General features: G+C 42.3%; 1 protein-coding gene across 3 annotated transcripts in view; it reads left to right on the top strand.

The window, feature by feature from the left end:
• ARAP2 (ArfGAP with RhoGAP domain, ankyrin repeat and PH domain 2) overlaps positions 1–27,444 on the top strand; it is a 205,577-nt gene that overhangs the window by 133,548 nt on the left and 44,585 nt on the right. For all 3 annotated transcript variants that reach the window (XM_024106718.3, XM_065596990.1, XM_005286388.4), the window contains 5 exons: positions 1,026–1,131; positions 9,534–9,681; positions 10,533–10,601; positions 24,876–24,950; positions 26,095–26,212. In XM_024106718.3, the coding sequence (XP_023962486.2) occupies positions 1,026–1,131; positions 9,534–9,681; positions 10,533–10,601; positions 24,876–24,950; positions 26,095–26,212 (516 nt within the window). The remainder of the gene's footprint in view (positions 1–1,025; positions 1,132–9,533; positions 9,682–10,532; positions 10,602–24,875; positions 24,951–26,094; positions 26,213–27,444) is intronic.

The following is a 27,444-nucleotide window of genomic DNA, read 5'->3' on the forward strand; positions in this document are numbered from 1 at the left end:
CAATATAAAGAATTATGATAACATAAATATTGACACCCTTGTAGTTTAAACTTTTGAGGTTTTTCCCCCCAAGTACGGTACTGGAATTGTAGATTCCTTTCAGAAGAAGGATGGCCCAAGTGGTTACATTGCTAGCCTGGGACTTGGATTCAATTCCTTTATCTGCCACAGATTCCCTGTGTGACCTTGGTCAAGTAGCTTAGTCTTTCCGTGCCTCAGTGTCCCATCTGTACAATGGGGATAGTAGCACTTTGCTACCTCACAGGGATGTTGTTAGTATAAATACATTAAAGATTGTGAGCTGCTCAGGTACTATAGTAATGAAGCACACAAGATTGATACCACTGTAGTTCACTTACATGACACAATCTTATTGACTCTCTTGTCTGTTTAGATCAGGGGTAGGCAACCTATGGCACGCGTGCCAAAGGTGGTACACGAGCTGATTTTCAGTGGCACTCACACTGCCTGGGTCCTGGCCACTGGTCCGGGGACTCTGCATTTTAATTTAATTTTAAATGAAGCTTCTTAAACATTTTAAAAACGTTATTTACTTTACATACAACAATAGTTTAGTTATATATTATAGACTTCTAGAAAGAGACCTTCTAAAAACATTAAAATGTATTACTGGCACACGAAACCTTAAATTAGAATGAATAAATGAAGACTCGGCACATCACTTCTGAAAGGTTGCTGATCCCTGGTTTAGATTGTAAACTATTTGGAGCACTGTGTGTTTTCACCCCAGTTGGGGCTTCTACATATTACTATAATAATAATAAGGTGCAAAAAAAAGTATATTCTCTCCAAATCAAACCAATTTACTAACTACAGACACATGCACTCTCTACATATTAAGGCATTCTTTGATGAAAAACAATTTGTTGCTTTCTGGAGGCTGATTGGTTGAATTGTAATTTTAAATGACTAGATGTTGCCATTGTAGTGGATCAGTATTGTTCTTGTTTTGGGACATGCATTGTGGTGAATGTCCAGTGACTTTTCGTTTCCTCCTCCATTAGATACACAGAATGAAAAGGAACGAGTGAGGAAGTATGGAACTTTTATTCAGAGCCTTCCACGAGTCAATAGAGCAACTTTGGCAGCTTTAATTGAACACCTTTACAGGTCAGTGTGTCAGCAGATCGACTCAGATTTCGCACCACAGTAGAGAACACTCAATAAGCATTTTTTACTTCACTGGCATGACTGAAATGTCATTAACACTTCATATATCGATAAGTACCGTTCAGAGCTATTCAACTAGTCATGGCTAATTTTACTGATTCATTAATAGGACTTGCATTAATTTGTAATCTATAAACTGTATTTTTCTTGCATTTTAATTTTAACTATAGATACCAACACACTTTAAAGAACAATCTTGCACTGACAGGAAGCTGCAGATATATAATGAATTTTAAATGCGCCTACTAAGACCATGCTACCTGAATCTGTCATCTTCCAAAAGAGATGGGGCAGAAGGACCTAGGGAGTTTTAGAGGATTTTTAAAAGCCCTTTCTCATAAGCTCCATCATGCATAGCAGTTCCTGAGAAGAGAAGGCTCTGAGGGAGAGTCTAATATGTATGATGGCTTTAAGAATTAATTTTCCTAGCTATGTTTCATTACTTTTTAATTTTGCAAGTGTAACAGCCCGGGGGAGTATTTGAAACCGTAGACTGAAGCACACAGCAAAACCCGTATCTCTTTCTAAGATAGAGTAAGCTGTGAAGAGTGTATCAGAATTGTACAGCTTGGATGCTCCTGCACAAGTCAGACTGAATTAAATGGATCAGTGTTAATTGTTGTTAAATAGTTTTTTGGGTGGTTTTTTTTGTTTGTTTGTTAGTAGCAACTGATTACGTTCCACTAATATTTGTCATAAACTAGCTGAATATCTGAAGTGGGGGTTCTGGAATGCCTGCTTCAGTACAATATGCGGAGTTGAAGAATAAAGCTACAACCAGGGTTGTCCTTAAATTATTCTATCAATATAAATAACAATTTTTAAGTCTTTAGTGATAATTCTTTTTTCTTCTTCGAGTGATGGTCCCTATTGTCTTACATTGTGGGTTATGCATGCGCAACATGCTCCCGCAGCTGGAGAATTTGAAAGCAGTTTCTTCTGGTCTGTGGATGTGTCCTGGCTCATCTTGTGCCCATGATGAAGAGGCTAAAGGTCGGGGCAGATCAACTGCCTCTTCAGTTCCTTCTCACTGCCGCCACATAGTCTGAGTCAGATACTTTAGTGTCCTCAGCTTTGGCTTTGTTCTACAAAATAAAACTTTTCAAACTAGATGATTCTTAACAGTTTTAATAGGTTTTACTGTTTAGTATTAGATTAGTGTCCCAGGGGGGACCTTCCCACTGACTTGTTCCCTGTTCGGGAACTGGACTATGCCCAGGACTCCAGGCTTCAAACTCAGTGCTTCCTACTCATGATCCTTCTCAGTCAGCAATGACCATCAGTGCTGTTTCTACTTCCTTGGGGAATCTTTCATTGCAGTGTGGTGCAGTATCTGCTGATTGTTCCCCTGCTGTATCCAAGAGAGTCGGGAACTTCATCTCCACAAATATCTCTTGGAGGACCCAGGCAGGGGATCACCCCTGTACATTAGCCTGATTCAGCAAAAAGTGCACCTCCTGCTGCAAAGTCCGATGCTGACGCAGGAAGACAGACCCCACGGCAGGGTCTTATCGGGAAGCTAGGAAGCACTGTCTTAACCATGAGACTAAATCTTCCTGTAAGTCCACTTCATAGAAGTTGGACTCAGCTGTAAACAAGCCCATCGGCTTGACCCATGAGGATTTAATATGTCCTAAATCCCAGCGGTACGACAAGAAAGTCCATAAGCATTGGACTCCACCTGTACCAGACTGTATTCCATCAGTACCATCCTCCCTGGCTTCTTCCAAACCCCAGGATCTGCCAGGACTGACTAAGTCAGATCACTGCCAACTATGGATACCACCCTCCTCATATGCTCTGGTGGCCTGGACAAGCAAAACCCCTCTCACATCAGGGAGATCTGAATCTGTTGCCTGCCTCACAGGACATTTTTGCTCTCCCAGATCCGGAATCTCCTTCTCCATTGGGCCCCTCCATTTCCAGGGACATATCACCACCTCCGGGAGAATCAACTGCTGGAAGGAGCTCATCACCTGATCCATCTGCAGAATACATCTCCCCTCCAATGGCACCACAGTACCACCACTGGCACTGGAATCAGCCTTCTCCTCATCAGAAGATTCTGAGTCATCCAATGAACTGCTCTTCCCTTATCCTGTGTGTCCTCCACCACTCAAAAGACCCTCACTGGCTTGGGAACAATCTCTACCTCATTTAACTTTGAGCTTCTGCTACCCCATGCCATGGGGGCCCCTGTGACCACCTATCAACCACGCCTACTGGTCTACTCCCCATGAAGAGTTGATCCGATTTGCCAGGGAGACACCCCTTGCCTCTCTGCTAAGGGGATGCTCAGATCTGCTCCCAGATATGACAGAGGAGGAACATTACGCTCCTGACCTTGTAGTTCCATTGGAACTAGGAAGGCTGCCATCATCATCCCTGGATAAAGTGGTGACTTCTAACCCCCCTGCCTCCTGATGACTTCAGGCAGTTCTAGGACCTTCTCTGCAGAGTTCCTGGAAAGTTTCAAATTTCTCTTGAAGAGATCCAGGACTCCCAGCACAAACTCTTAGACATCTTGCATGCTTCTGGAACCAACAGAATAGCTCTCTCTGTTAATGAAGCCATACTGGAGCCAGCTAGGACAGTTTGACACACTCCTACCACCTGCACTCCTACCACCAAAGGGGCTGAGAAGCATTATTATGTGCCGGCCAAGAATTTTTGTTTTCACTCCCCTTTCCCAATTCACTGTTGGTCCATGCCTCTTCTGAAAGGGCTAGAAAGCAGCATCCACCGTCTACTCCTGCTGACAAAGAGGGAAAATGCCTGGATCTGCTTGGAGGAAAGATCTTCTCATCATCCAGCCTCCAGTTCAGGATAGCCAAATACCAAGCAATACTGGCTTATACATTTTCCTGAATTACGCCAAGTTTGTGAAGTTTGACAGCCTTCCGTATCAAGACAGATCTCTTTTTCAAGCTCTGACAGACAATGGCAAACTGGTAGCCAGGACCACCCTCCAATCTGTAGTCGATGCTGCCTCTAGAGCTATAGCTACCGCCATTGTCGTGCGCAAGGAGTCATGGCTCTATGTGTCAGGATTCACTAAGGAGTTCCAGAATACCATTGAGGACCTCCCCCTTGATGAATAGGAGCTCTTCAACCAGAAGGCGGATGAGTCCTTCTATACCCTGAAGGATTCCAGGGTTGCCTTCCACTTGCTATGGATATGCCTGTCACTAAGAGGAAGTTTCACCACCCACAGGTCACATCTAGATTTATGGCTCAGCAATTTTTCTATCAGAGCAACTTTGAACCAATACATAAGAGACCAAGGGTTCAAAAGTCCCACTTCTTTACACCCTCGGCAATAGGCTTGGCATCTCAGTCCCTGGCTCAACGTTATTTTTGATGGGAGCTCAAGAGCCACAAAACACTAAGCCCAACACCTCCCGCCCCTGCCACACAGTATTTGGGGGTCATCTGGAAGTCTTTTTCAACACCTGGAGTGTGATGACAATGGACAAGTTGGTGCTTAGCATCATCCACTCTGGCTATACAATACATTTTGCAACACTACCTCCTCCAGAAACTTCCTCCCCGGCCCTGGGGAAAACTCTCATATGAGAGTATTCTCAAGAAGTGAACTCCTTATTGCAGCGAGGAGCAATAGAACCATGTCCCCCCTCAAGACCAAAGGAGAGGGTTTAACTCCACCTACTTCCTAATATCCAAAAAGAAGGGCACTTGGAGACCAGTCCTTGACCTCTGCCATCTCAACTGTTTCATTCACAAACTCAGATTTTGCATGGTCACATTGGCAGTGATAATTCCATCTGTAGAAAAGGCCATGTGGTTCATGGCTCTCAATATGAAGGATGCATACTTTCACATAGACATTCATCCTGCCAATAGATGCTCTCTCAGATTCATGGTGTGCTTCAACCATTTTCAATAAAGAGAACTTCCTTTTGGGATAGCAACTGCCCTAGAGTCTTTACCAAGATATTTTCAGTAGTAGTAGCAACAAGGCCTGGCTTACACTATGGGACAAAAGGTATGGCTTTTTACAGAACACCTCTGCACAGACAGACCCTCTCAGAAACTAGACCACCGGTTCCTTGGCCTGTATCGGATCAACTTAGTAACCTTTGAGCTTCAGTTCCCTCAGTCCCTTAGGGACCACTGTGTATTCCATGTGTCACTCCTAAAACCTTACACTGAGACTACATTTCCCCATAGAGCCTAAGCTCCACAAGTACAAGGTCAAGCGGGGTAAATTGTGATACCTGATTGACTGGGAAGGTTACAGCCCAGAGGAATGAACTTGGGAGCCAGCAGAGAATGTTCATGTTCCTGCCGTGGTTCAGGCCTTCCATAGGAGCCACTCAAGAAAACTGGGCCCATGTTTCCCAGAGGGTGCCCCTAGGAGTGGGGGTTATGTCATGATGGACAGGCCTTGAACCCAGGTCCACAGGGTTTACCGGACGTGCTGCAACCCTCCACTGGACCAACTGCTGATCCAGACTCATGAAGCCCAGCCCCAGTTTGAAGCTCTGCCTCTGATGCCCCATTGGTAGAACCCCAGAGCAGCTGATTGGCCTCCTGGCCCTACTTATGACAGCATCAGGAACAGGAAGCTGTCTTAAAAAACTGGCATCCACCTTGTGCCTCCTGTTTATGCTCCCCCCCCATCCCCTGGCTTGACTTCCTGGCATCCTGACTCTGGCTTAGCTCTGGACTTCTGACTTTTTGCTCTGATCTCCAGTCTGGCTTTGGTTTCTGACCTTCCAGAATCCTGGCCAAGCTGACTCCTGACTGTGGATTCCAGCTCATACCACTAGGTCTGGCTGCCCATGACCCGGCCCTGACAGCAAGAACGTACCTGTCCAAGGATAGGTTCTAGACCATAAATAATATCATAGCTCATGTGTCAAGCAACCCTCGAGTACCAGTCAAAACATCTCTCTCTCCTAGGTCATATGGCCTCATGCACCTATATCACCCTGTTTGCAAGACTCCACCTTCATTGCCTTCAAACTTAGCTACAATCACTATACTCCCCAAACCGTCATTCCATGAACCTCATGGTGACAGTTCCAGCCAAGATAGTGTCTTCCCCTGCTATGGAAGACAAATCCTCTTCAGATAAGCACTAGTGTCCCTTTTCTCCCTTCCCTTCCAGACAGGAACATTATTACAGACACATCCCTATTTGGTTGGGTGGCCACATGACTAGCCACCCAGCACAAGGTACCCGGACAGCTCGAGAGTCCAGGACGCACCGCAGTATCCTGGAGTTGTGAGTAGTCTGGAAGTCATTCAAGTTCTTTCTTCCATTCATCCATGCTCACCATCTCCTTATAATGTCAGACAATGTTACAACTGTCTTCTACATCAACAAGCAGTGGGGACTGTGATCCACCTCCCTGTCAGGCCTCTGGAACTGGTGTATCAGCAATCAAATCACCCTATTGGCAGCCTACCTTCTGGGAAAACAAAATGTGCTTGCACATTCCCTCAGCAGACATTTTACAATCGACCAAGAGTGGGCGATCCATGATTTGGTACTGCACAATATTTTCACTCTATGGGGACCCCAACCAGGGATCTGTTCACTGCTTTCTAGCAAACAGGAAGTGCATCATGTATTGCTCCAGAGGAGCCCTAGGATGCCACTGTTAGGGTGACACTATGCTTTTTCCTTGGTGGGACCAGTTCAACTGTCTTCCCTCCACTACCACTTATGCCCCAAGTTGTACACAAAATCCAGCATGACAGAGTGCAGGTCATCCTGATAACCTCCTTCTGGCCAGACAGTTCTTGTTTCCTAATTTCCTCCTCATGTCAGCCTCACCACCAATCATTCTCCCAACATTCCATGAGTTCCTGACTCAGTGGAAGGGCAAGATCAAGCACCTGGATCTGCATCCGTTCCACCTCAGGACTTGGTATTTCGATGGGCATTATCCTTAGAATGTTCATGCTCCACAGCCATATGAGACATCCTCTCTAAAAGTAGAAAGGATTCTACAAAAAATGTTACCTAGCTAAGTGAAAGAGCTTCTCTTCTTGGGCGCACCAAAGAGGCATTCTCCCAGAGACTACAAATCTTGCTTTCATCTTGGACTATATCCTCTCTTTTTGAAGACAACAGGTTTGTCCATGAGCTCCTTGCGAGTCCACTTGGCTGTGATCAGTGCAGACCATCCACTTTCTTAGGGCTACTCGGTCTTCACACATCCACTGACCAATAGATTCCGGAAAGGCCTAATAAAAACCTTCCCACCTGTTCAGAAGCCTATTCCCCAGTGGGACCTAAACCTTGTTTTCTCAGTACTCACAAGGTGTTTTTTTTTTCTTTGAGCCTTTAGTTATAGTCCATGTCCATCCTTTTCATGAAGGTTGATTTCCTTGTGGCGAGCACCTCAGTGGAAGGGTTGGCCAACTTGGAGACATGATGTCCGATCTGCCGTACACTACATTCCATAAGGATAAGGTTTCTTTGCATCTGCACCCCAAATTTACCCCTAATGTAGCTTTGGAATTTCACCTTAAACAAAACATTCACTTACCTGTGTTCTTCCCAAAACTGCACACTTCCACATAGGAGCAAAGACTCCACTCCCTCAGTGTTCGGTGGGCCTTGGGTTTTTACCTACAGAGAACAAAACAAATCAGGAAATCCCTAAGACTTTTGTCGCTATAGCGACTGAGTCAGAGGGCACGTCATCTCCACCCAGAGAATCTCCAAATGGTCTCTAGCTGCATTCTACTCTATCAGCTTTCGAGCCTCCCCCCCACTCTCCATGAGTTAAGAACTCATTCCACCAGAGCGTAAGCAACACGTATGGCATCTCTTCAGGAGGTAGTCCTCCTCGAAATCTGTAAAGCGGCCACATAGGGCTCCATTCACACATTTGCAAGACATTATTTCCTGGTGCAGGACTTTTCTGCTGATGCCTCCTTTGGTATGGTGGTACCCTGCTCAGCCCTACCATCTACATCCTCCTCCTACTTAGGTACTGCTTGTTAGTCACCCACAATGGAATACAATAGGAACATCACTCGAAGAGGAGGAGATTACTTACCAGTAACTGGAGGTTCTTTTAGATGTATGGTCTCTATCTATATTCCATTATCCACCTTCCTTCCCTTCTGCTTTAGAAGGAACTGGAGAGGTGGATGATCCGCCTTGCCCTTCACTCCCTTGGTTGGAGGCACAAGATGAGCTAGGGCGTATGCACGAACAATGGACACTGCTTTCAAATTCTCCAGCTCTGGGTGCATGGTGCGCATGCATAACTCTCACTCGAATACAGATAGAGACCATGCATCTTGAAAAACCTCCAGTTACAGGTAAGTAACCTCCTCTTCCAAGTATAGGAAATGCAGGAAATAAGGTTAAAATCAGTAAATTGGGAGTTTTTAAGGTGCCCATGTAACCCCACTCCACCTGGGTGTGGTGCTCTAGCCCCTCTAGTGGCACCTCGACCACTTAGAGATTAATGAGTCTGCTACAGCCTTAGCTAAGAGCCATGTGGCTTTTAGCTCATGCAGTAGAGGCTTATGCATTTAGTTCCAGAGGTCCCAGGTTTGATCCTGCCTGTCGGTGTTACACTCACTTTAAGCAGATATAGCAAAAGTTGGCACCTATGGCATTAAAATGCCCTGTGGTATCTTAAAGAAATGGTTGTTTCTTAAAGAATCATGTAGAGCATAATGTGCTTAAGCATGTATACACACATATAGCAGTGACTTTTAAGATTTGGAGATTATGGTGGAAGCATAATCAGCTGAACACAAGCTCCCAATGTGATGCTGTGGCCAAAAGGTTTTGATGGGTTCTACATCACTGACAATTCTTAAATCAAGATTGGCTGTTTTTCTAAAAGAGATGATCTAGGAATTAGTTTGGGGAAGTTCTGTGGCCTGTGTTATACAGGAGGTCAGATTGGATGATCACAATGGTCACTTCTGACTTGGAATCTGTAGAAAAAAAATCCTAGTACAATTGGTTAGAAAATTTTAACAGCACTATAGAAACAAAAATGTTTTAAGAGTTTCATTATCTCTTCCCCCATTTTCTGACCATATCCAACTTATACAGATCACAAAATGAAGTAGTAGTATGAAAATGATTATTGACATGACACCATTCACTACCATAGATCAGAGGCAGAAAGAAAGCATCAATTAATGTTTGTGTAAAAGTACATGAAATCATTACATACATGTAAAAGACTAGATAAAAATAGGTTAATAATTTTGTTTAATAAAACTATACTGTTGAAAATACGGCTGTTGGAAAAGCACTCTGTGCCCTTGAGTCGAGCATGAGCAGTGTCAAGAACAATGGAGTATTCTAAATGGATTTATTCTCCTTCAAACAGGGTGCATAAATGTTCAGAAATCAATTATATGAACCCGCACAATCTAGCTATGGTGTTTTCATCATGTTTATTTCAAACTAATGGACATACCAGTGAAGAAGTCAATGTAATAGAAGATCTAATTAAAAATTACGTACAACTCTTCGATGTAAGTATCTTACATAATGTAGTGGCCTAAGTGCTCTGGTAATAGAATTTTGTAAGATGTCTGAAAATCTCTCTGCATTTCATGATCTTGCACAAAGATGTTGTCTTCACAAATGTTTTTTGTGCAATGTTGGTTCCACTGCTTCACAGTGTGCAGGATTCTCTGATGCTTCAGCTCTGTGGCCTTTGCCTTTTATTTGGCTGCTTTTAGACATTAATTCTGAACTAGTCTAGGCTGAAGAGAAAAAGCTGTGTTTATAGAGTTGCTGTGAATCAGTCTTTTCCAAATGAGTGCGCACAACTCCTTCTCACTGGCATGAAGATGGCATAGTTTTTAACAAATTCCAAGATTGTGATCTTTGAAAGTGGTATGTTTGTTCACCTATTATGGTTCTTGTGTTGCAGCTAAGGTATTCCCAGACTTTTGACTCAGTGAATGATGAGCACTTCAGAGAGATACTGTTTTCTTCCAAAGCTCTTTGCAGAAGAACTGAATCCAATTGAATTTGAATTTATTCATTACTAGGGACTAATCTTTGTGACCCATTATGCAGCATTCTTCTTTTTTATCTGGGGGTCACAGAGGAAATGTGTTGATATTATAAAGAGCTCAGCGGTATGATGGATTTTATGGAAAAATCCTCTTTAGATTTACATTCGATAAAAAATAGTGCCTTCTGTTTGATACTAGAAAAAATCTCTCAATCAGATAAAATACATTGTAAATGTAATCACTCATAACAACCCTACTTGATTTTCTTAGTGTTGTTAGCCATTATAAAGAATCCACTAAGGATGATAAAGCGTTATGTTAGTTTCCCTCTAACTTACCGAAATATCAATTTTTAACAGATAAATGAAGATCAGATCAAACAAATGGATACAGAAAACAGCTTTATTACCAAGTGGAAAGACACCCAAGTAAGTGGTGAAACTCGATTGATTTGGGAATGATCGTAACAAAAGAATATTTTGTTGTCATGTAGCAGTTTTGTATTTCTTTATGGAGATTTGCATAATGTACCCATTTCGAAAAGAGACATAAAACAGCAAAGTGAAACAACTGTGTCTATACAGCGTTGTTCCCATGAAATTATGATCTAACACATAATGGGACTATATCTTATCTATATATCTCACTCAGATTTCAACTTTAGGTGTATTTAGTTCCATATGTTTTATAAACTGTAGGAAGTAGAGATTGGCATTGTTAGGAAAACATTTTTAGCTCCTATCTTTAGGATAGAATTCTCTGTATGTATTGGAATTTTATAAAACAGGCTTATCAGTAGATAATGGCATGGTGTGAGCTTGGGCACCTCTGATTATCTTAGTGTTCAAACAGAACACACACAAAAAGAGGCCATTTTCAGTGCAGGGAGGCTTCAAACCATAACGTTTGTTTAAAAAAAAAAAACCCACTTTGAATTGCTCTGTGAAGTTATTACAAAGCTGTTGCATGTTATGATGTTCGTCCATCGTTATCGATGAAGACCTCAACAACTCATTCTTTCGATGACTGGGCTCTGTGCGTCTGAAGATGACTGATCAGTCCGATTCGGGTGTGGAATGTCCTGTCACACGTTGGGCAGACATGTAATGGCACTGTCGATATTGTATAAGCAGCTCTGGACTTATGCAGCTCACGCTTTTTTCAGCCTCAGCAATACGCCTCGCCTCAGAGGTATTATTGCCTGTGTGAATGAGACTGCGCCATGCTGGACGGTTCAGTGTGAAGGTTTCCTATGTGGCAGTGTTAATCTCAAAGGACTTCAAAGAGGTCTTCAGCATGTCCTTGAACCGCTTCTTTTGTCCTCCATGGGAGTGCTTTCCCTGAGTGAGTTCTCCGTAGAAGAGCTGTTTAGGAATGCGTTCGTCTGACATTCTCACAACATGTTCGGCCCACCTGGTCTGGACTCTCATCAGCAATGTGTGAACTGACAGCAGACTGGCTCTAGTGAGGACATCAGTATCGGGCACTTTGTCCTGCCATCTGATTTTTAGAACCTTTCGCAGACAGGAAATGTGGAAGTGATCAAGCCTTCGTGCATGACTCTGATACAGTCCACATCTCGCAGGTGTACAGCAGAGTTGGAAGCACCACTGCTCGGTAGACCTTCAGCTTCGTTGGTAGGCTGATCCCTCGATGTTCCCAAACGTTGGAGCGCAATCGGCCAAATGCAGAGCTGGCTTTAGCAATTCTGCAGTTTACTTCATCATCGATTGACACTGCTCGGGAAAGGGTACTACCCAGGAATGTGAAATGGTCCACTGTCCGAAGTCTCTGTCCATTTACAGTGATGGACGGTTCTGAGTACAGAGCGTGGGGAGCTGGCTGGTGCATGACCTCAGTCTTCTTGATGTTAATGGTGAGACCGAAGTTGTTGCATGCAGTTGAAAACTTGTCCATACTGGCTTGCATTTCTGGCTCTGTACTAGCATTCAGAGCACAATCATCGGCAAAGAGAAAGTCTCGAAGTACAGTTTTCTTCACCTTGGTGATGGCACGCAGTCGCCTCAGATTGAATAGTTTGCCGTCAGTTCTATACTTCAGGCCTACTCCTTCAGTGCAAAGTGGCAGAGAATATCACTTCGAATATCATGCTGAACAAAAACACACCCTTGCTTGAGGCCGTTGGTGACTGGGAAGGCCTCAGATGTTTCACCATCATCCAGGACACGAGCCATCATACCGTGATGAAATTCAGAGTTCACGATTCTGCTCTTGACATTTCTCCTGTAGCTGACACACAGCGAAGATCATGTCAATAGTCCCACGTCCCTTGTGGAAGCCACACTGATTCTGGCAGTAAGCCCTTCTCCAGGTGAGTGATCAATCGGTTCAACATAATCCGTGCAAGAACTTTCCCCGCTGTAGAAAGCAGCGAGATTCCACAGTGATTGTCGCATACCTAGCGATTGCCTTCCTCTTTATAGAGATGCAAGATGGACGTGTCTCTGTATTCTTGTGGAATGGTTCCCTGCTTCCAGAAGGACTGAAACAGCTCAGTGAGTTTCCGTAGCAGCACAGATCCACCGACTTTGTACACCTCTGCTGGTATGGCATCTGACCCTGGGGCTTTGCCACTTGACAGACGATTGATAGCTTTCTTCACTTCGTCCTCTTCTGGTGAAGCATCCATGAAGTCATTGACTGCAACCTGGGGCATCTTGTCAATGGCCTCATCATTGATGACTGAGGGGCAATTGAGAATTGCTTCGAAGTGTTCAGCCCATCTCTGGAGAATCTGTGTCTTCTCTGTAAGGAGCACAGTACCATCAGAGTTCAGGAGGGGAAAACTACCAGAAGACTGTGGACCATAGACTGTGTTGAGGGCTTCATAAAACCACTTATAGTCGTTCCTGTCCGCATATGCCTGCATTTCATCTGCTTTGGCACTCAGCCACAAGTCCCGCATTTTGCGCAGTCGGTTCTGTACTGTTCTGCAAGCATTGATAAAGGTGGTCTTCTTTGCCGCTGAGGATGGATCGTTTTGATATGCACGATGCAGGCGGTGCTTCTCAGCAAGTAAGGCCTGGATTTCTGCATCATTTTCGTCAAACCAGTCTTGCCACCTGCATGTGGAGGGCCCCAATACCTTCGATGCAGCTGTATGGACAGTGTTGCGGAATTGCTCCCAGACTTTCTCAGCGTCATCCTCAATACGAAGATCAGCAAGCTCATTCTCTAGGTCTTCTGCTAGGTTTTCAGTGATGCGGCTGTTCTTCAGCTTCGACACGTTGATCCTTTTGAGAGCCTTACAGCCTTGTGGTCGTCTCTTCAGCATGATATGGAGCTTCATTTTGGATACTATGAGCCTATGATCCATCCAACCGTCAGCGCCACACATAGCTTTTGTAACCCTGACATCTTGTCTGTCCCTTCTCCTGATGATGACATAATCAATCAAATGCCAGTGCTTGGAACGGGGATGCATCCACAAAGTCCTGTTACGGGTAGGAAGGCGGAAGACCGTATTGCTGATCAGAAGGTCGTGTGCTGCACAAGTTTTCAGCAGTAACAGGCCATTGCTATTACACTTTCCCACTCCATTTTTCCCGATGACTCCTTCCCAGGCTGCGGCATCGCATCCAACTCTTGCGTTAAAACCGCCAAGCAGAATCAGCTTGTCTGTGCGGTGCGCTGATGATAGCAGAGTATCTAGTTCTTCGTAGAATTTATCCTTCACGTCCTCTGGGTTGGTCATTGTAGGAGCATATGTGCTGATCAAAGTAGCTTGTTTTCCTTTTTGAAGCGGAAGCTGCATTGTCATGAGCCGGTCATTCATACCCTTGGGGGAATTGGCAAGTTTCCGAACAAGATGATTCTTGATGGCGAAGCCAACTCCAGATTCGCGACGTTCATCACTGCTGCGGCCACTCCAGAAGAATGTATAGCCACCGCCTGACTCGGACAGCTGTCCTTCATTAGCAAGGCGAGTTTCGCTAAGGGCTGCAATGTCAATGTTGTAGCGTGCGAGCTCTCTAGCGACAAGTGCTGTTCTTCTCTCCAGTCTGTCTGCCGTGATGTTGTCCAGTAACGTGCGCACATTCCATGTGCCAATAGTGATCGGTGTCACTCTGTTTTGTTTTTGTTTTTGTTCGATCCCCGCCAGCCGCGGTATGCTGGCCAGGGTAAGGTGAAGCAGGCAATGTTTAGGGCACCTTTTCTAGCCCCCTCCTCATTCCACGGAGGTGAGCAGTGCAATCCTGAATAGGGCTGCTCAGTCGCTCAAGAAGATGCTGAGCTCCACTGCTGCTTCAGTCAGTGAGGAACGACCATTATGCCTGAGCCGCCTATGTGCAGGTCCACGGCTACAGCTCCCAGTGTATCCACACCTGCTGCTTCGTCGCTCGCCCATCACCACAGGACTTGATATGATGTAATATGATATGATATGATATGATGTCGAGACTTGCGCGTGAATTGGATTAAAGTGAGGGAGCGTTGCGCAACGTCAGCCTCACTCTCTCTTCCCAGTTCCTATCTGTATCCAGTGGCAGGACAGAAGTCGAGATGGCTGGAGATAGGGCAGGGCGCAGTGGATGACCAGGATGCCTATGTGTCTTGTCGTTCTCTTAAGCGTTCCACAACGCTTGCTGTCACCGCCTTCCTGACCATTGAACCAGGTTGAACCAGGTTGCCTCAGTCAGCCGGATCCAGCCTTCGCATGCAATGGGTAGACAGGCCCTAACTCACCGAGAGTCTCATCGGCTACCCTCACCTGGTTTAGCCCACTAGTCAAGACGGTCTCCGGGGTGTGGCCGCTGTCGCATGCTGACAGCTACTTGGAGCCACAGGTGAGAGCTGGGTGTCAAGTGGGGACCAAAGTGGATGAGCTACTCCTAGGAGTACGACTGCTCCCCCATCAGTGGTACTACCCCTCCCTGACAACCCCATACATCCCTGTAGCATGTTATACTCTCTGCAAGAAGAACTATTAAATGAGTAGCTACATGCTTCATTAGCTAAGGTTTGAGTAGTGTTCACGTGTGGTTCCAATTAGAGCACATGGCAGTGATTCTAAGACTGGAGCTGAACCTTGGGAAGCTGTTGCTCAGGTGGGCAGCTGAACTAACCATGACAAAAGGAAACCTATGGAACTTGTGATTTATGTAGGAGGTCTGAAATAAGGTTGGGGAGAAGCCCTGGGAAGTTTAGGAATTTAATAGGGCTACAGGAGTTAGTGTGAGGGAGACACATCAAACTATAAGTCAGTATTGGTGGCTGCCCTTCTCGGTTATGCGTGTGGTGTAACACGTAAATCTCAAAGTACCTTAATTCATCAGTAAAGATAAGTTTGTTATGGTGCTCATGGAAGTCAGATGTTCTATGATTCTCTGTATTTCTGCTGAGCTGTATTACTTTGTCTCCTCCCCTTCTACCATGGATGTCAAATTTCATTGCTCCGGGGAAAGGTGCTGTTGTATGGCCCTTTTGTGGATGTGCATGTATGAAAACTTGAATGGTGTGTGTGTGTGTGTGTGTGTGTGTGTGTGTGTGTGTGCGCGAGAGAGAGAGAGAGAGAAAATTCTGCCTCGTGTGAAGATTGTGTTGCCACTGGTCTCGTTCATGCAATGTGTGCACCTGACTTGCCAGTGCAAAGGGCTAAATATAATACGACCACATGCCTCCTGCTGGCAAGGGACTGAAATTTACGTTAAAAAAGAAATACAGCAACATCTTATCTCTATTGCTTTTGAGTGGTGATGCTATTGAGAGAAGACTTTTGCTGGGAGGAATAAAGTCTTGCTGCCTAAGATCTAGGTGCATAGAAAGTTGGAGAAAAGATAATTTTTCTACCTTCTAACTGTGTGATTTCCTGGAGACTTAGCACCAAGAAATGCCTGCAATGAACAGTCCCTTTGATAGGATTTCATCCCCATAGGAAGTCATGGCAGAAACTCCAATGGCTATGGTGCTATTTGCAGTTTCTCCTGGTGTCACTACTGGTACCTGGTACAGCCACTGAAGCTAAGAGCATAAATGAGAGAAGTGCCTTGGGAGTGATTCCACTGGTACTTCCATGTGTTTGGAGTTGGGAGTTGGTGGAAAAGAGAAATAGAAAGCGTTGGGCACGGCTGACCAATTTGGGAGCTCTGGTTGCTGATAGCTGAGTGCATTCAGCCAAAACTACAGTTCTGGACAGAGCGGAATGCTAGGAAGAGGCAGATGTGATGTTCCATGTTTTATTGGAAAGATCACTATGGCACTCTCTTTAGGAATTGGTTCTTGTTCTGAAGGCTATTTTCAAAAGGAAAGAGGCTAGAGACTTGCTTTCTCATTTTTAAAATTGAAGTTTAAGCTTCCTGCAGTCATTTGGTGTCATTTAAAAAAAAATCCATTATGATATACTTAATTTTCCCACACTAAAACCAAAAGTGAGACAGACCCTTGTGAATGATTGACCAGTTTATGTGGGGACTTTAGTAGTTGCCGGGAAGAAGAATTGTGAGAAGCCTGAATTGTGTTTCTGATTATTTGTTTTCATTTTGCTTGCAACAAATTCTGCTCTATTCATAATCAGATTTCATATGTGATTGTTCCACCCACTGCATTTTATAGCCCCTGGCTTGAGTCTCATCAACCTATCAATAGCTGAGTTTAAATTCTTCCAACAAAAAGCACTTTTATTTCAACCTTAACACAAACAAACAAACATATTCAACCAGAAATTTCCAGCTCGCAGCTGAAGAGTGATGATTTGTAGTGTAATGTGATATTTAGACTTTCGAAAGTAGTAGAGACAATGCTTCCATTTAATTATGTATTCAATTGTAAAATTCTCTTCCTTTTTATTTATTTTAAAGAATATTTGAGTCACTATTCATATTTGTGTGAAATTTCATAGTTTCTATGTATGTATGTGTTGAGACTCTGGGAAATAACTTACAGTAACCTACACAAAAACTAGTTGTTAAAAGAAATTTAGTTTTAAAGAAATACACTTCTAGAATTGTCATATTCTGTTTTTAAAATCAAAGACAGTACTCATTTCAAAGGTTTTATAAAAATAAGGGAAGCTACTGCCTAGAGATTATATTTACTTTAGTTTAAGGAAAAAAATGAAAAAAAGTATGCATTATGCGTTTAAATTAACCTGTCCAGATGTCATTTTTAAAATCTGTTTTTCCTTCAATTGCTCCTTTTAATGGAAAAAAGAACTCCAAAAAAGTGCTAATGCTGGGTAATAAAAACTGTCAAATCTTCATGAGGCCCCACCTGAGGTAAAGTATTTGGCCGTTGATTTTTCTGTAGATATTGTCACATTGCTGTTTAATATTGTAACTGTAGATGTATCCTGTTTATCAGTAAGTGCATGTCCTCTTTCTGCAGTACCATCTCAGAGAATTTGTGATGTATTGTACAGCTCCAACACATCTGTGATCTCATCTTCACTCTATCTAGCTCTTTTTTGTACTGTACTTTGTGCAGCATTCTTATTTGTATGTATTTGCTTACCCCAAAGAGAAACTCTTGTGTAACGTAGACTTTGTTCTCAGTTCTAAGTAAAAAAAATCTGCTTTTCAGGAAGTACTCTTTCAGTTTCCTCTTCCACAAATAAATGGCAAAATGCATCAACAATATCTGTGTTTTGGCAAATCTCACTCTGGAAAGAAATAGATTTTTTTTTTCATGGATAGGTTCTTACAGAAAATTACTCCTCCTCTTTTCACTCTCTCCAGAAAGTACTTTGTTATGCAAGTCTGGGCAAGCAGAATTTTGAGTCCTCTTATTCACTGCTTGTGGGTGAAATGGATGTCGCTATACATTGTTTTATGGCTTGATCATTTAATATAGTGTCCTGAGACTATTGTAGTTTTGAATGGCTTAATGGCATATATTGTACAAAATGCAATTCTTTTCTCTGATTTGCAAGCAGTACAGATGATCCTAGCTTAAAGCAGGTTTCAGAGTAGCAGCCGTGTTAGTCTGTATCCGCAAAAAGAAGAACAGGAGCACTTGTGGCACCTTAGAGACTAACAAATTTATTAGAGCATAAGCTTTCGTGGACTACAGCCCACTATGCACTCGAAGAAGTGGGCTGTAGTCCACGAAAGCTTATGCTCTAATAAATTTGTTAGTCTCTAAGGTGCCACAAGTACTCCTGTTCTTCTTTTAGCTTAAAGCAGTCATTGCTGTTTTAGTTCTTCTCTCCATTTCTAGGAAAACAAAGTGTAACATTTCATAGAACTACTTTGGCCATTTGGGGAAATAATATTTGGCATGCAGATTTTCACTATCCAATGTAAAAAATATTAATTAAACACTGCAGTGTTTAATTAAGTCACTGTCAACACTGTGGACACAAAACTCTAATGTACTGAGTTTGAGTCACAAAAACAGAGCAACTATAGGTTGATTTTCTAAGTAATAATCACTGAGTGGAAAGTCATTTCATACCAGTGACTTGCTGGGAAAGCCAACAGACCTTAACTCAGGTAGCCATTGGCAGCTTGGAAGTGCTTGCTGCAGGGGTGGCTGTTTTTGTTAACTTTATAAAAATGTAAAGCAAAAAATAATTACTTTTTCAACAGTTGAGAAGATAAAGTTGAACTGCATATTGCTGGGGATACAGTTTTCTTTTTACTGTACCAGTCTTTTCCTTGCAATTAAAGACCTGTGTGGTAGATAACAGGAAAGTAGAATGACATTGTCTCTGTGCTACTAGGATTATAAAGATGATTCGCATGCAATATTTAGCAGACTGAGAATTTGACTGGTAGAGAGGTTCTTAAACTAAGGTGGGGATAATAGCCCTATTCTCCAAAACAGTCAAACTCATCACCATAGAAATCTTTTTCAAAACTTTCTCCAATCTCATTTATATTTTCTAAAAATAACTATTCATAGAGGAGAAACTACTTAAAATGTAATACATGGTATATTTATTGTTCATAGTTAATAGACACTGAGCTGCTACAACATTTTTTATTTTGGTTAAAATTATCGTACAAAGTAAGGCCTGATCCTGCCATATTTATGTGGAAGTTTAACTTCAGCAGACAAGTGCACAGATTCTAACTTTGTTTCTCACCTGCATGAAGTTAAGCATCCCCACTTGAAAGTACTCTGTCCTCTCATTCTTTGTAAAACATAGGCTGCAAACGCTCACCAATGGCTGATTTTATTGCTTCATTTTGAAAGCCTGACTGTGGGCATTTTTGTTTTAAAGTTCAGATTTAAAAGTTCTGAGAATTTGTGTCCCAGGGGTTAATTTGGGTTTGAGTTTGGAGTTGTTCTGAGCAGGAAAATCTTCTAAAATAAAGTAATGTATCCCTGCCCCGTTCTCCTTTATCAGCGCTGTCCTTACGTTTGGTTTTAGTAAGGCAGGAAATAACCTGATACCATGTTAAAATGTAAGGAGTGCTCCTATCTCTGTTTCATTTGAAGTCTCTCTGATATTGTTCCCAAGACTTTGATGGCCATATGTGGCAATTCGGTTGTCAAAATTCATACATTTTCCCTTCTGAATTAGGATTAGTCTCTGTGGCCAAGCAGCAACTGAGTCTTGTGGAACTTCTATGTGTCAGCAACTGCAAAGAGTAATTTTTGCTGGATCAGACGCTTCTAATATATTACTGTGATGTCGAAGCTTTAAAGTGAACCTTTTTGAAACTTGCTATATGTATCTCATGCATATGTAAATACACTCATGTATTCATGCACTCCTCTGAGAGCTGTTTTGTGCATGCATGGAGAACAAGGTATATAGACTGCATCCTCTCCATGGGGTGTTCTGCCTGCCTGCCTAAAGCACAGTGGCTCCAGAAACTTCCTCTAGGGTACTGTGCTTCTATCCTACCTGCTAAATATTCTAAGTGGGATTTTCAAAAGCACACAGCACTGGCCTAACTACTTCTCACAGTCAACCTATGGAACTCATTGCCAGAGGATGTTGTGAAGGCCAAAACTGTTATAATGGGCTTCAAAAAATAATTAGATAAGTTCATGGAGGATAGGTCCATCCATCAATGGCTATAGCCAAGACTGTCAGGGATGCAACACCATGTTCTGGGTTTCCCTATGCTGACTGTCAGAAGCTATGAATGGATGACAGGGGAATCACTCAATGATTGCCTGTTCTGTTCATTCCCTCTGAAGCATCTAGCACTGGCCACTGTCAGAAGACAGAATACTGGGCTAGATGGACAAATTGGTATGGTGGTGGTTATGTTCTATTGAAATTAGTGGGTATTACCATGGACTTCACTGGGAAGAGAGTTAGGCCAATACTGAGTGCTTTTAAAAAGCCCAACCTTCCTCTTTAGTATTATGAATGTGACTTGCAGCTGGCTGCAAACTGACACTGCATAAGGTACACGGTCATCTAGTCCTTTGAAATTGTCTACTTCTAAACTTGGAGCCAGAGGCGTGTGTGATTCTCATCTCACGACAACCATGCACTGGCTCTGCTAGAGCTAGCATGCTACAAAAAGTAGTGTAGCCGTGGTAGCGTGGGAGCAGCAAAGAGCAGCATGGATTAGCTGCCCTGCATATGTAACCATAGGTAGAACCCTGCTTGGATACAAAAATACGGGTCCGCATCCGATCTGCATCCACTAGAATCCACTTGTATCCAACTCACGATCTGCATTCTATCTTTTATCTGCATCCACACCACACCTGCAGCAGCAGCGTCTGTGTGCATGCGTGTGTACTGTATATAGGATCTCAAAGGCGGGGGAAGCAGCTCTCTGCAACTCATAGCCTATGAGGCTGCTTCCCTGCCTTCAAGAACCTATACACCCTTTGTACAGAGAAAGGGGAGGTGATAGATCAAGAAAGGCAGCAAAATCCCCCATGCTCCTATCACCACAGTTTCAGCAGACAAGCAATTTAGGAAAACCCTCCCAACTTCATTGCTGTATCAGGTCAGTTGGAGAGGGAGGCAGCTGCTTCTGCAGAGTGAGTCAGTAGCCTGTGTTTCCACAGCTATACTACTATTTGTAGTGCATTAGCTCTATGAGAACTAGCATGCCTATGCAAGCTGGGAATCACACCCCAAGTATAGGTGTAGCCTGAGTGAGAATCTTATTTCAATTAAGGTCTGAGAGTCAAAACACTGCTCTCTGGAACGATAGTTGTTGTTCCATCATAATACATTCATGTAGGAGCTAGAGCAGGGAGAGTAAATAATGCAGGTACTTAAAATGAACAAACGTAAAGGGGATATAGAAAACTGTATGGAAAAGCTAATGTGCCCAGATTTCTTTTGCAACCCAAGAAAGGTCTCATGTCTGAATTGTCACTTAAGATGATCTTGTTTTCCATTCCAGTTGGCAGTTCATTAACCACTCTTTGTGTTCTATCTGCCAAACATTTTGCCAGCTATTTGTAATTTGCAGCACATTTCTTTTATGTACAGTTGTTTACATAAGCCCAGTAGAAATCAAATGTCAACTTCATTCTTTCTTGCAACCCTATTTTGTAATATCTAAAAAGCAAACTTTACTAGGAACTAAGATTTTCAGAGTCTGTGCCACTGTAATTAAGAAGCTTTCTTCAAAGTAGCTTCATAATGCTTTCCCTCACAAATGCTTCTGTTTGGTTTTCTATTCTCAGGAGCTAAACTAACTTTAAAGTCACAATTTCTCCATTATGTCAATGTTCGTAGAAATTGAGTGATGCAGTGTATTTACTTTTCAGTCTCTGTAAACTAATCAAAATATTTTTTCATAGCTTCCCTTGCAACCTCATTATTCTACTCAATATCCTATTACATACACTATGAAGCTTGAATCTGTTTGCCCTGTTCAGCCTCCTTAGGTTTTAACCCATATATATGCATGTAGGTGTGTGTTGTTTAGCATGATTGTGTCTGTGTCTCAGAATTGTGACCCAAATTATTGTACTTACCATCATTTGGATGCTAGTCTTGATATTGGATCAAATATGAAAGGTCCAGTTTTTTTCAAATTAACTATTAACCTCCCCCTTTCCCCACACTCTTTTCATTCTCTTCCATATTGTATCTTCCCTGAAACCCTGCTACTGTATACACAATCACAGGGTTTCAAATTATGCCCCTTTAAATTGGCATATGACTATCTTCTTAAGAGTGTAGGTTCTGCACCTAGCCTCAGTACTTAAGTCACTCGATATTTTCTCTTTGGAACAATTAAATTTGTCGTTCACAATGTAGATGGCTTTATAGCTATGAATGAGCAAGCCAGATTCCTATAGAAAATTCTCTATCAGTTCATTTAAAAAAAAAACAAAAAACAAAGTAGTAGTAGTTTGGAGTTTTTATATATCCCACTTGGTCATCATTAAATTCTGTTTTCACCTTACTTCCATAATTATCAAGTCCTTAGTAAAGGTCTGAGTTAACAAGAATGTTACAATTTGTATTTCTGGATATATGAACTAATATGTAGTCAACATAAAATCAGTTTATTTAATCTTATCATGAAAAAATTCTACTTATTAGCACAATATTTGCCAGACCACTGGCCCATTAAACTTAGCGTCCTATTTTCAGTGTTGGCCAATATCTGATGTCTAGATGGGAGTGAAAAAAAATATCCTTGAAGCCTTTAGCCGATTGCCCAAAGCTGTCCATGGAGAGTGTAAATGTGTAGGGGAAAGAATACTTGTTTTATTTCTGATTGGAAGCAGATGGTTTGGTTACACTTAGTATGCATAACCGCATATTAATGCTATTAATGATTACATATTTTTTTTAAAAGATCTTAATTTTATCTTAAAACTTTGACATTCGGAACAGTGAATTCCACAGAACGATTACACGTTGCATGTAGGAATATTTCCTTTTGTTTTTCTGTACATTTACGTGCCATTATTTTCACTGAGTGACCTTTTGTCCATTTTGTCAACATGACCAGTTACTAAAGTCATACATATTTCTAAAAGATTACATAGGTACCATTAAAATAGACTTTTACTGACCACTAGTCTTTACTGTTATCAGGAATTTGCAGTATTCACTATACTTTTCATTGCAAACAACACAAACCCCTCAGTTAATGTAAATACCGAAGGTGATAAATATCCTATTTTTATTGGTGTCCACTGTAAATAGAAATTTTTATGATCGTGAAATAATTAACAAAGCAAAAAAGTGTGTGTGAGCGCTAGGGGGGATTGAACTTTAAATGTTGTTTTTAAACTATTTTAGTTAATGATCAATTAATTTCTAATTAATTGTTGCCCTGTTTCTTATTAAAGTCTGTCCCACATTCTCCCACCACCACCCCCAAAATCCAAACCATTGGCTTTCTCATATAAAGAGCTATATATTCTCCTTCATCCTGTGAGGGGAAGCAAATGAATGATGAACTAAGTTGAAAGGAAAAAAGAATCATATCGAAGAGTTATAGTAGCATGTATGCTATGTCTTCTCCAAAGCCCATACAAATTCTTCAGCAGTAATTTGTGATGTAGATAGCAAAGATACAATGCTGGAGAGCAGATGCTCCAGGCAGCCTAATACCCTAGAAAAACAACCTAGAAGCTTTCAGAGTAGCAGCCGTGTTAGTCTGTATCCGCAAAAAGAAGAACAGGTCCTCCTAACCTAGAAGCTGCAGATGGACCATCATTAACTTCCACTGTCATATTAAGGCAGAGAAGTTTAATTTCTGTTCCATTGACTTTGCCAGGAATCATGCTCAGGAACATCAGTTGTTCTGCAGGTGCAGCAATAGGGGACCATATGACAATATGAGCTGGCTTTGCTGCCAGGGTGAGTTGCATTAGCTCCTGTCTGGTTTGTGGTTGTGGATGAAGAGTTTAAAATCTCTGAGAAATAGAACTTTTGCCATGCAAAGGGCATTAGGAGCTTTACAAACTCTTCCCTACCCCAAGTTGTTCTTTTATCATAGTTGTGAAATGGGTTTACGTTGGTGAGTGAATCAGATAAATTTGAGATCAACTTCTGACCATACAGTTTGGCTAATACGACAGATTGAATTTCCAAACTTGGACAACTAAACACAGATCTCCTCTGACTTGCACTCTGGAGGTGGATCTCTGAAGCACAGACTGTCTTCCCGATAATGTTCACCCATGACTGGTCTAGCTAGAATTCCTGTTTCTGAACCTATACTTCAAAATTCATATGCATTTTGATAGATATGATCATGACTGCATTAGTCAAATTCAGATTTCTTCCTGAATCAGTTGCCAACCCTACAGTAGAGACTTCCTATGATTAAGGCTACAATTTAGTCATGGGTATTTTTAGTAAAAGTCACGGACAGGTCACAGGCAATAAACAAAAATTTATGGCCCGTGACCTGTTCATGATTTATACCATAAATATCCCTGACTAAATCTTGCGGGGAGAGAGGGGAGTCGCTGCTGGTCAATTGGGGGGCTAGAGGCTGCTCTGGCCACCCTGGGGACCACTGCCCAGGGCTGCCTGAGCAGCACCTGACCCCGGAGCCAGCTGTTTGGGCGGACCTGGGGACAGCCACACTGACCACTGCAGAAGTCACGGAAGTCGTGGAAAGTCCATGTTTTCTGCAACCTCCATGACAGACACAGAGACCTATCTATGATTGATCAGATGGATGCTGGTGCTTTCTGCAGCTTAGAAAATGGAAGAAGGTTTGTGTATTGATAAGACTCTATCATTGCTGTGAAATAATTATTGTATTTTCCCAATTATGAAAAAAGCTATAAACATTTCAATGCATTTTAATTTTTGGAACTTATGTGTTTTGTTTTAGGTTTCCCAAGCTGGAGATTTGTTAATTGAAGTTTATGTGGAAAGAAAAGAGCCAGACTGTAGTATTATAATAAGGGTTAGTATGTAAGATTGTTATAACTTGTTGATAAACTTTTTTTATGAAGTGAAACAAATTTGCATGTTTTAGCATGTCTGTTGTTACATTTGTGTTTATTAGTTCATGTCTTTTCCCATCTTTATTTTATTTATTTATTTATTTATTACATTCAAGCTGTGGCTTAATTAAAATCTGTAAATAGTATTTCTCTTGTACTTTTAAGCAGAAGGCTATGGCATAATTTTAAAGCAGAGACCTCCACTTTCAGTTTTATGGCAGGGTACAGCAGTATTGATGCTCACAGCGATACCACTGTCCTGCTGCAATAGATAGGAATACTAACAATTGCCTAGTGATTTCTGCAGTTTATTTAGCAGCACAAGGTCATTTAGATGGCCTTCCTCCTGATGTCTCTTTCTGCCAGAGGCTGTCTGCCTTGCTTAGGTGCTGAGAAGCCTAACCTCCCCACTCACTATAATTGAGATTTCCAGCCTCGGGTCTAATAGCACTCCTGAAAAGTACTGGACTCTAAGCAATACTACTCTAATGTTCAAATGTAAAGGATAACATTAAATTTCTGCTATAATGAAGGGTAGATATTATTAGAAAAGCAATTTTAGCAAGATACCTATTAACCTTGTTAGGGTTGTCTAGTTCCATTTCATTATCATTTTATGCTGCATGGGACATATCAACAAAAAAACGCAGATTTTTTTTTGTTTTTAAAGACCAAAAAATTCTGTATCATTGACTGGGATGGGAGAGGGGCAGAGAGGGAGAACTGTACCAAAAAACATAGTGTGTCTGTAGTAATTGTTACCTTTCAGATCACAGCATGCTCTTTCTGTTTCACATGGAACTGAGCTGTAGTGCTTTGATTTGGGGGGAAGAAGGGGTGAAGATAAAGGGAAAGGTTTGAAGTTACAGTTTTTAGCTGGATAACTTCCAATCTGATGCAACAAAGTTGATGAAAATGTACTGGCCAGCAATTTGAGAAATAATTATTGGATTCACAAACTTGGTATTTCTGTGATTGTGCTTAAAAAGAAAAAGTTGGACTGTTTTTCCATTACAAAAGTATAAAATGTCTGCACAAGTCAGAAGCCATTAGTACTTCAGAAACTATTTATTAAATTCTGAACTCCTACAATCTGTATCACAGGTATCGCCTTTGACAGAGGCAGAAGAATTAACTAATGATGTATTAGGAATAAAAAACATCATTCCCAACAAGGATGAGATCTGGGCTGCTTTTGAAGTGATTGAAAATGGAGAGCTAGGTTAGTAACTTTTTTTTTTCAACAATATTTGTGTGTTTTCTTACCATATTATTATTGGTTTCTTTTGGAAAGTTAACCAAATCAAAACTCCATAGTTCTTCTTCGAGTGATGGTCCCTACATGTATTCCATACATGGGTGCGGATGTGCACCAGAACCTAAGTCTGGAAGTTTTCCTTAGCAGTGTCCCCTTGTGCTCAGAGATGAGGGTATAATATTTCAGATGGGCCAATGCCTCTCCGGTTCCCTGTTACTGCCTGTAACAGCATCCCTGCAGGGTCCTCCTGCCCCCGCTGGGCAGAGAAAGTCACACAGAGACCTTTAGGTGCAGTGCCCACCTGGTGCTTGTATTTACAGGCTGTGTTCCCATCACCTTTCCACCATATAAGTAGTCCCCTTCTTGCAGTCCACCAGCAGGAGAAAGGGGGCAAGCTATCTCTCTGTTTTTCCTCTACTGCACCTTTTCTCTTTCCAGCTCCCCCCGACTTCCTTCCCGTGGGGCTCTTATCCAGCCCCAGCCTGATGAGGCAGCAGCTGTTCAAGCTTCCCCGATGAGGGCCAGGTGGTCTACCCAGCTCCAATTCACCTCCCTTAATTGGAGCTGGAGTGACAGAGGGTTGGCTAAGCAGTTTTCTGCTTAGCACCCTGTCACACTGCCATATGGCCTTAATCAGAACCCCTGTTCCTTTGCGCTCTTAGCTTTTGCTATGACAGTGGCTTCTGTCCATTTGTATATAGTTATAGGTGTAGATAGTAGTTCCTTTTGCACATCGCTGAAACTTTGTAACCATTGCTGACTGATCTAAGGGCCAAGCCCTCTGCTCCCAATGAATCTCCAGATGGGTCTCTAGGTGCATCAGCAAATACTAAACACAATCTAATGTGCCACCACCTGATGGAGTCACAGTGCACTCTATATGAGCACAAGCAGCCACATCAGCCTGCCTTGCAGATGTCCCATGGCAAGACATCTGTTGTGCACCCTGGAACTCCGTCTCCACATTCACGTCGACCGAGCGATAGCTGCAGATTCCGCTGTAGGCCATGCCGTACTACAGATTGCACTTCCTCTCACATCCACCTCCATGCTGATCACTGCTTGCTACTCACCCACATATAGAATACATATAGGGACCATCATTCGAAGAAGAAGAGGAGGTTTACTTAGATGTATGGTCCCTATTTGTATTCCAATACCCACCCTCCATCCCCTCTGCTATGGACCCTTACTCA

This window comes from Chrysemys picta, chromosome 5 (genome assembly GCF_011386835.1).
Source record: "Chrysemys picta bellii isolate R12L10 chromosome 5, ASM1138683v2, whole genome shotgun sequence".
Lineage (NCBI taxonomy): Eukaryota > Metazoa > Chordata > Testudines > Emydidae > Chrysemys > Chrysemys picta.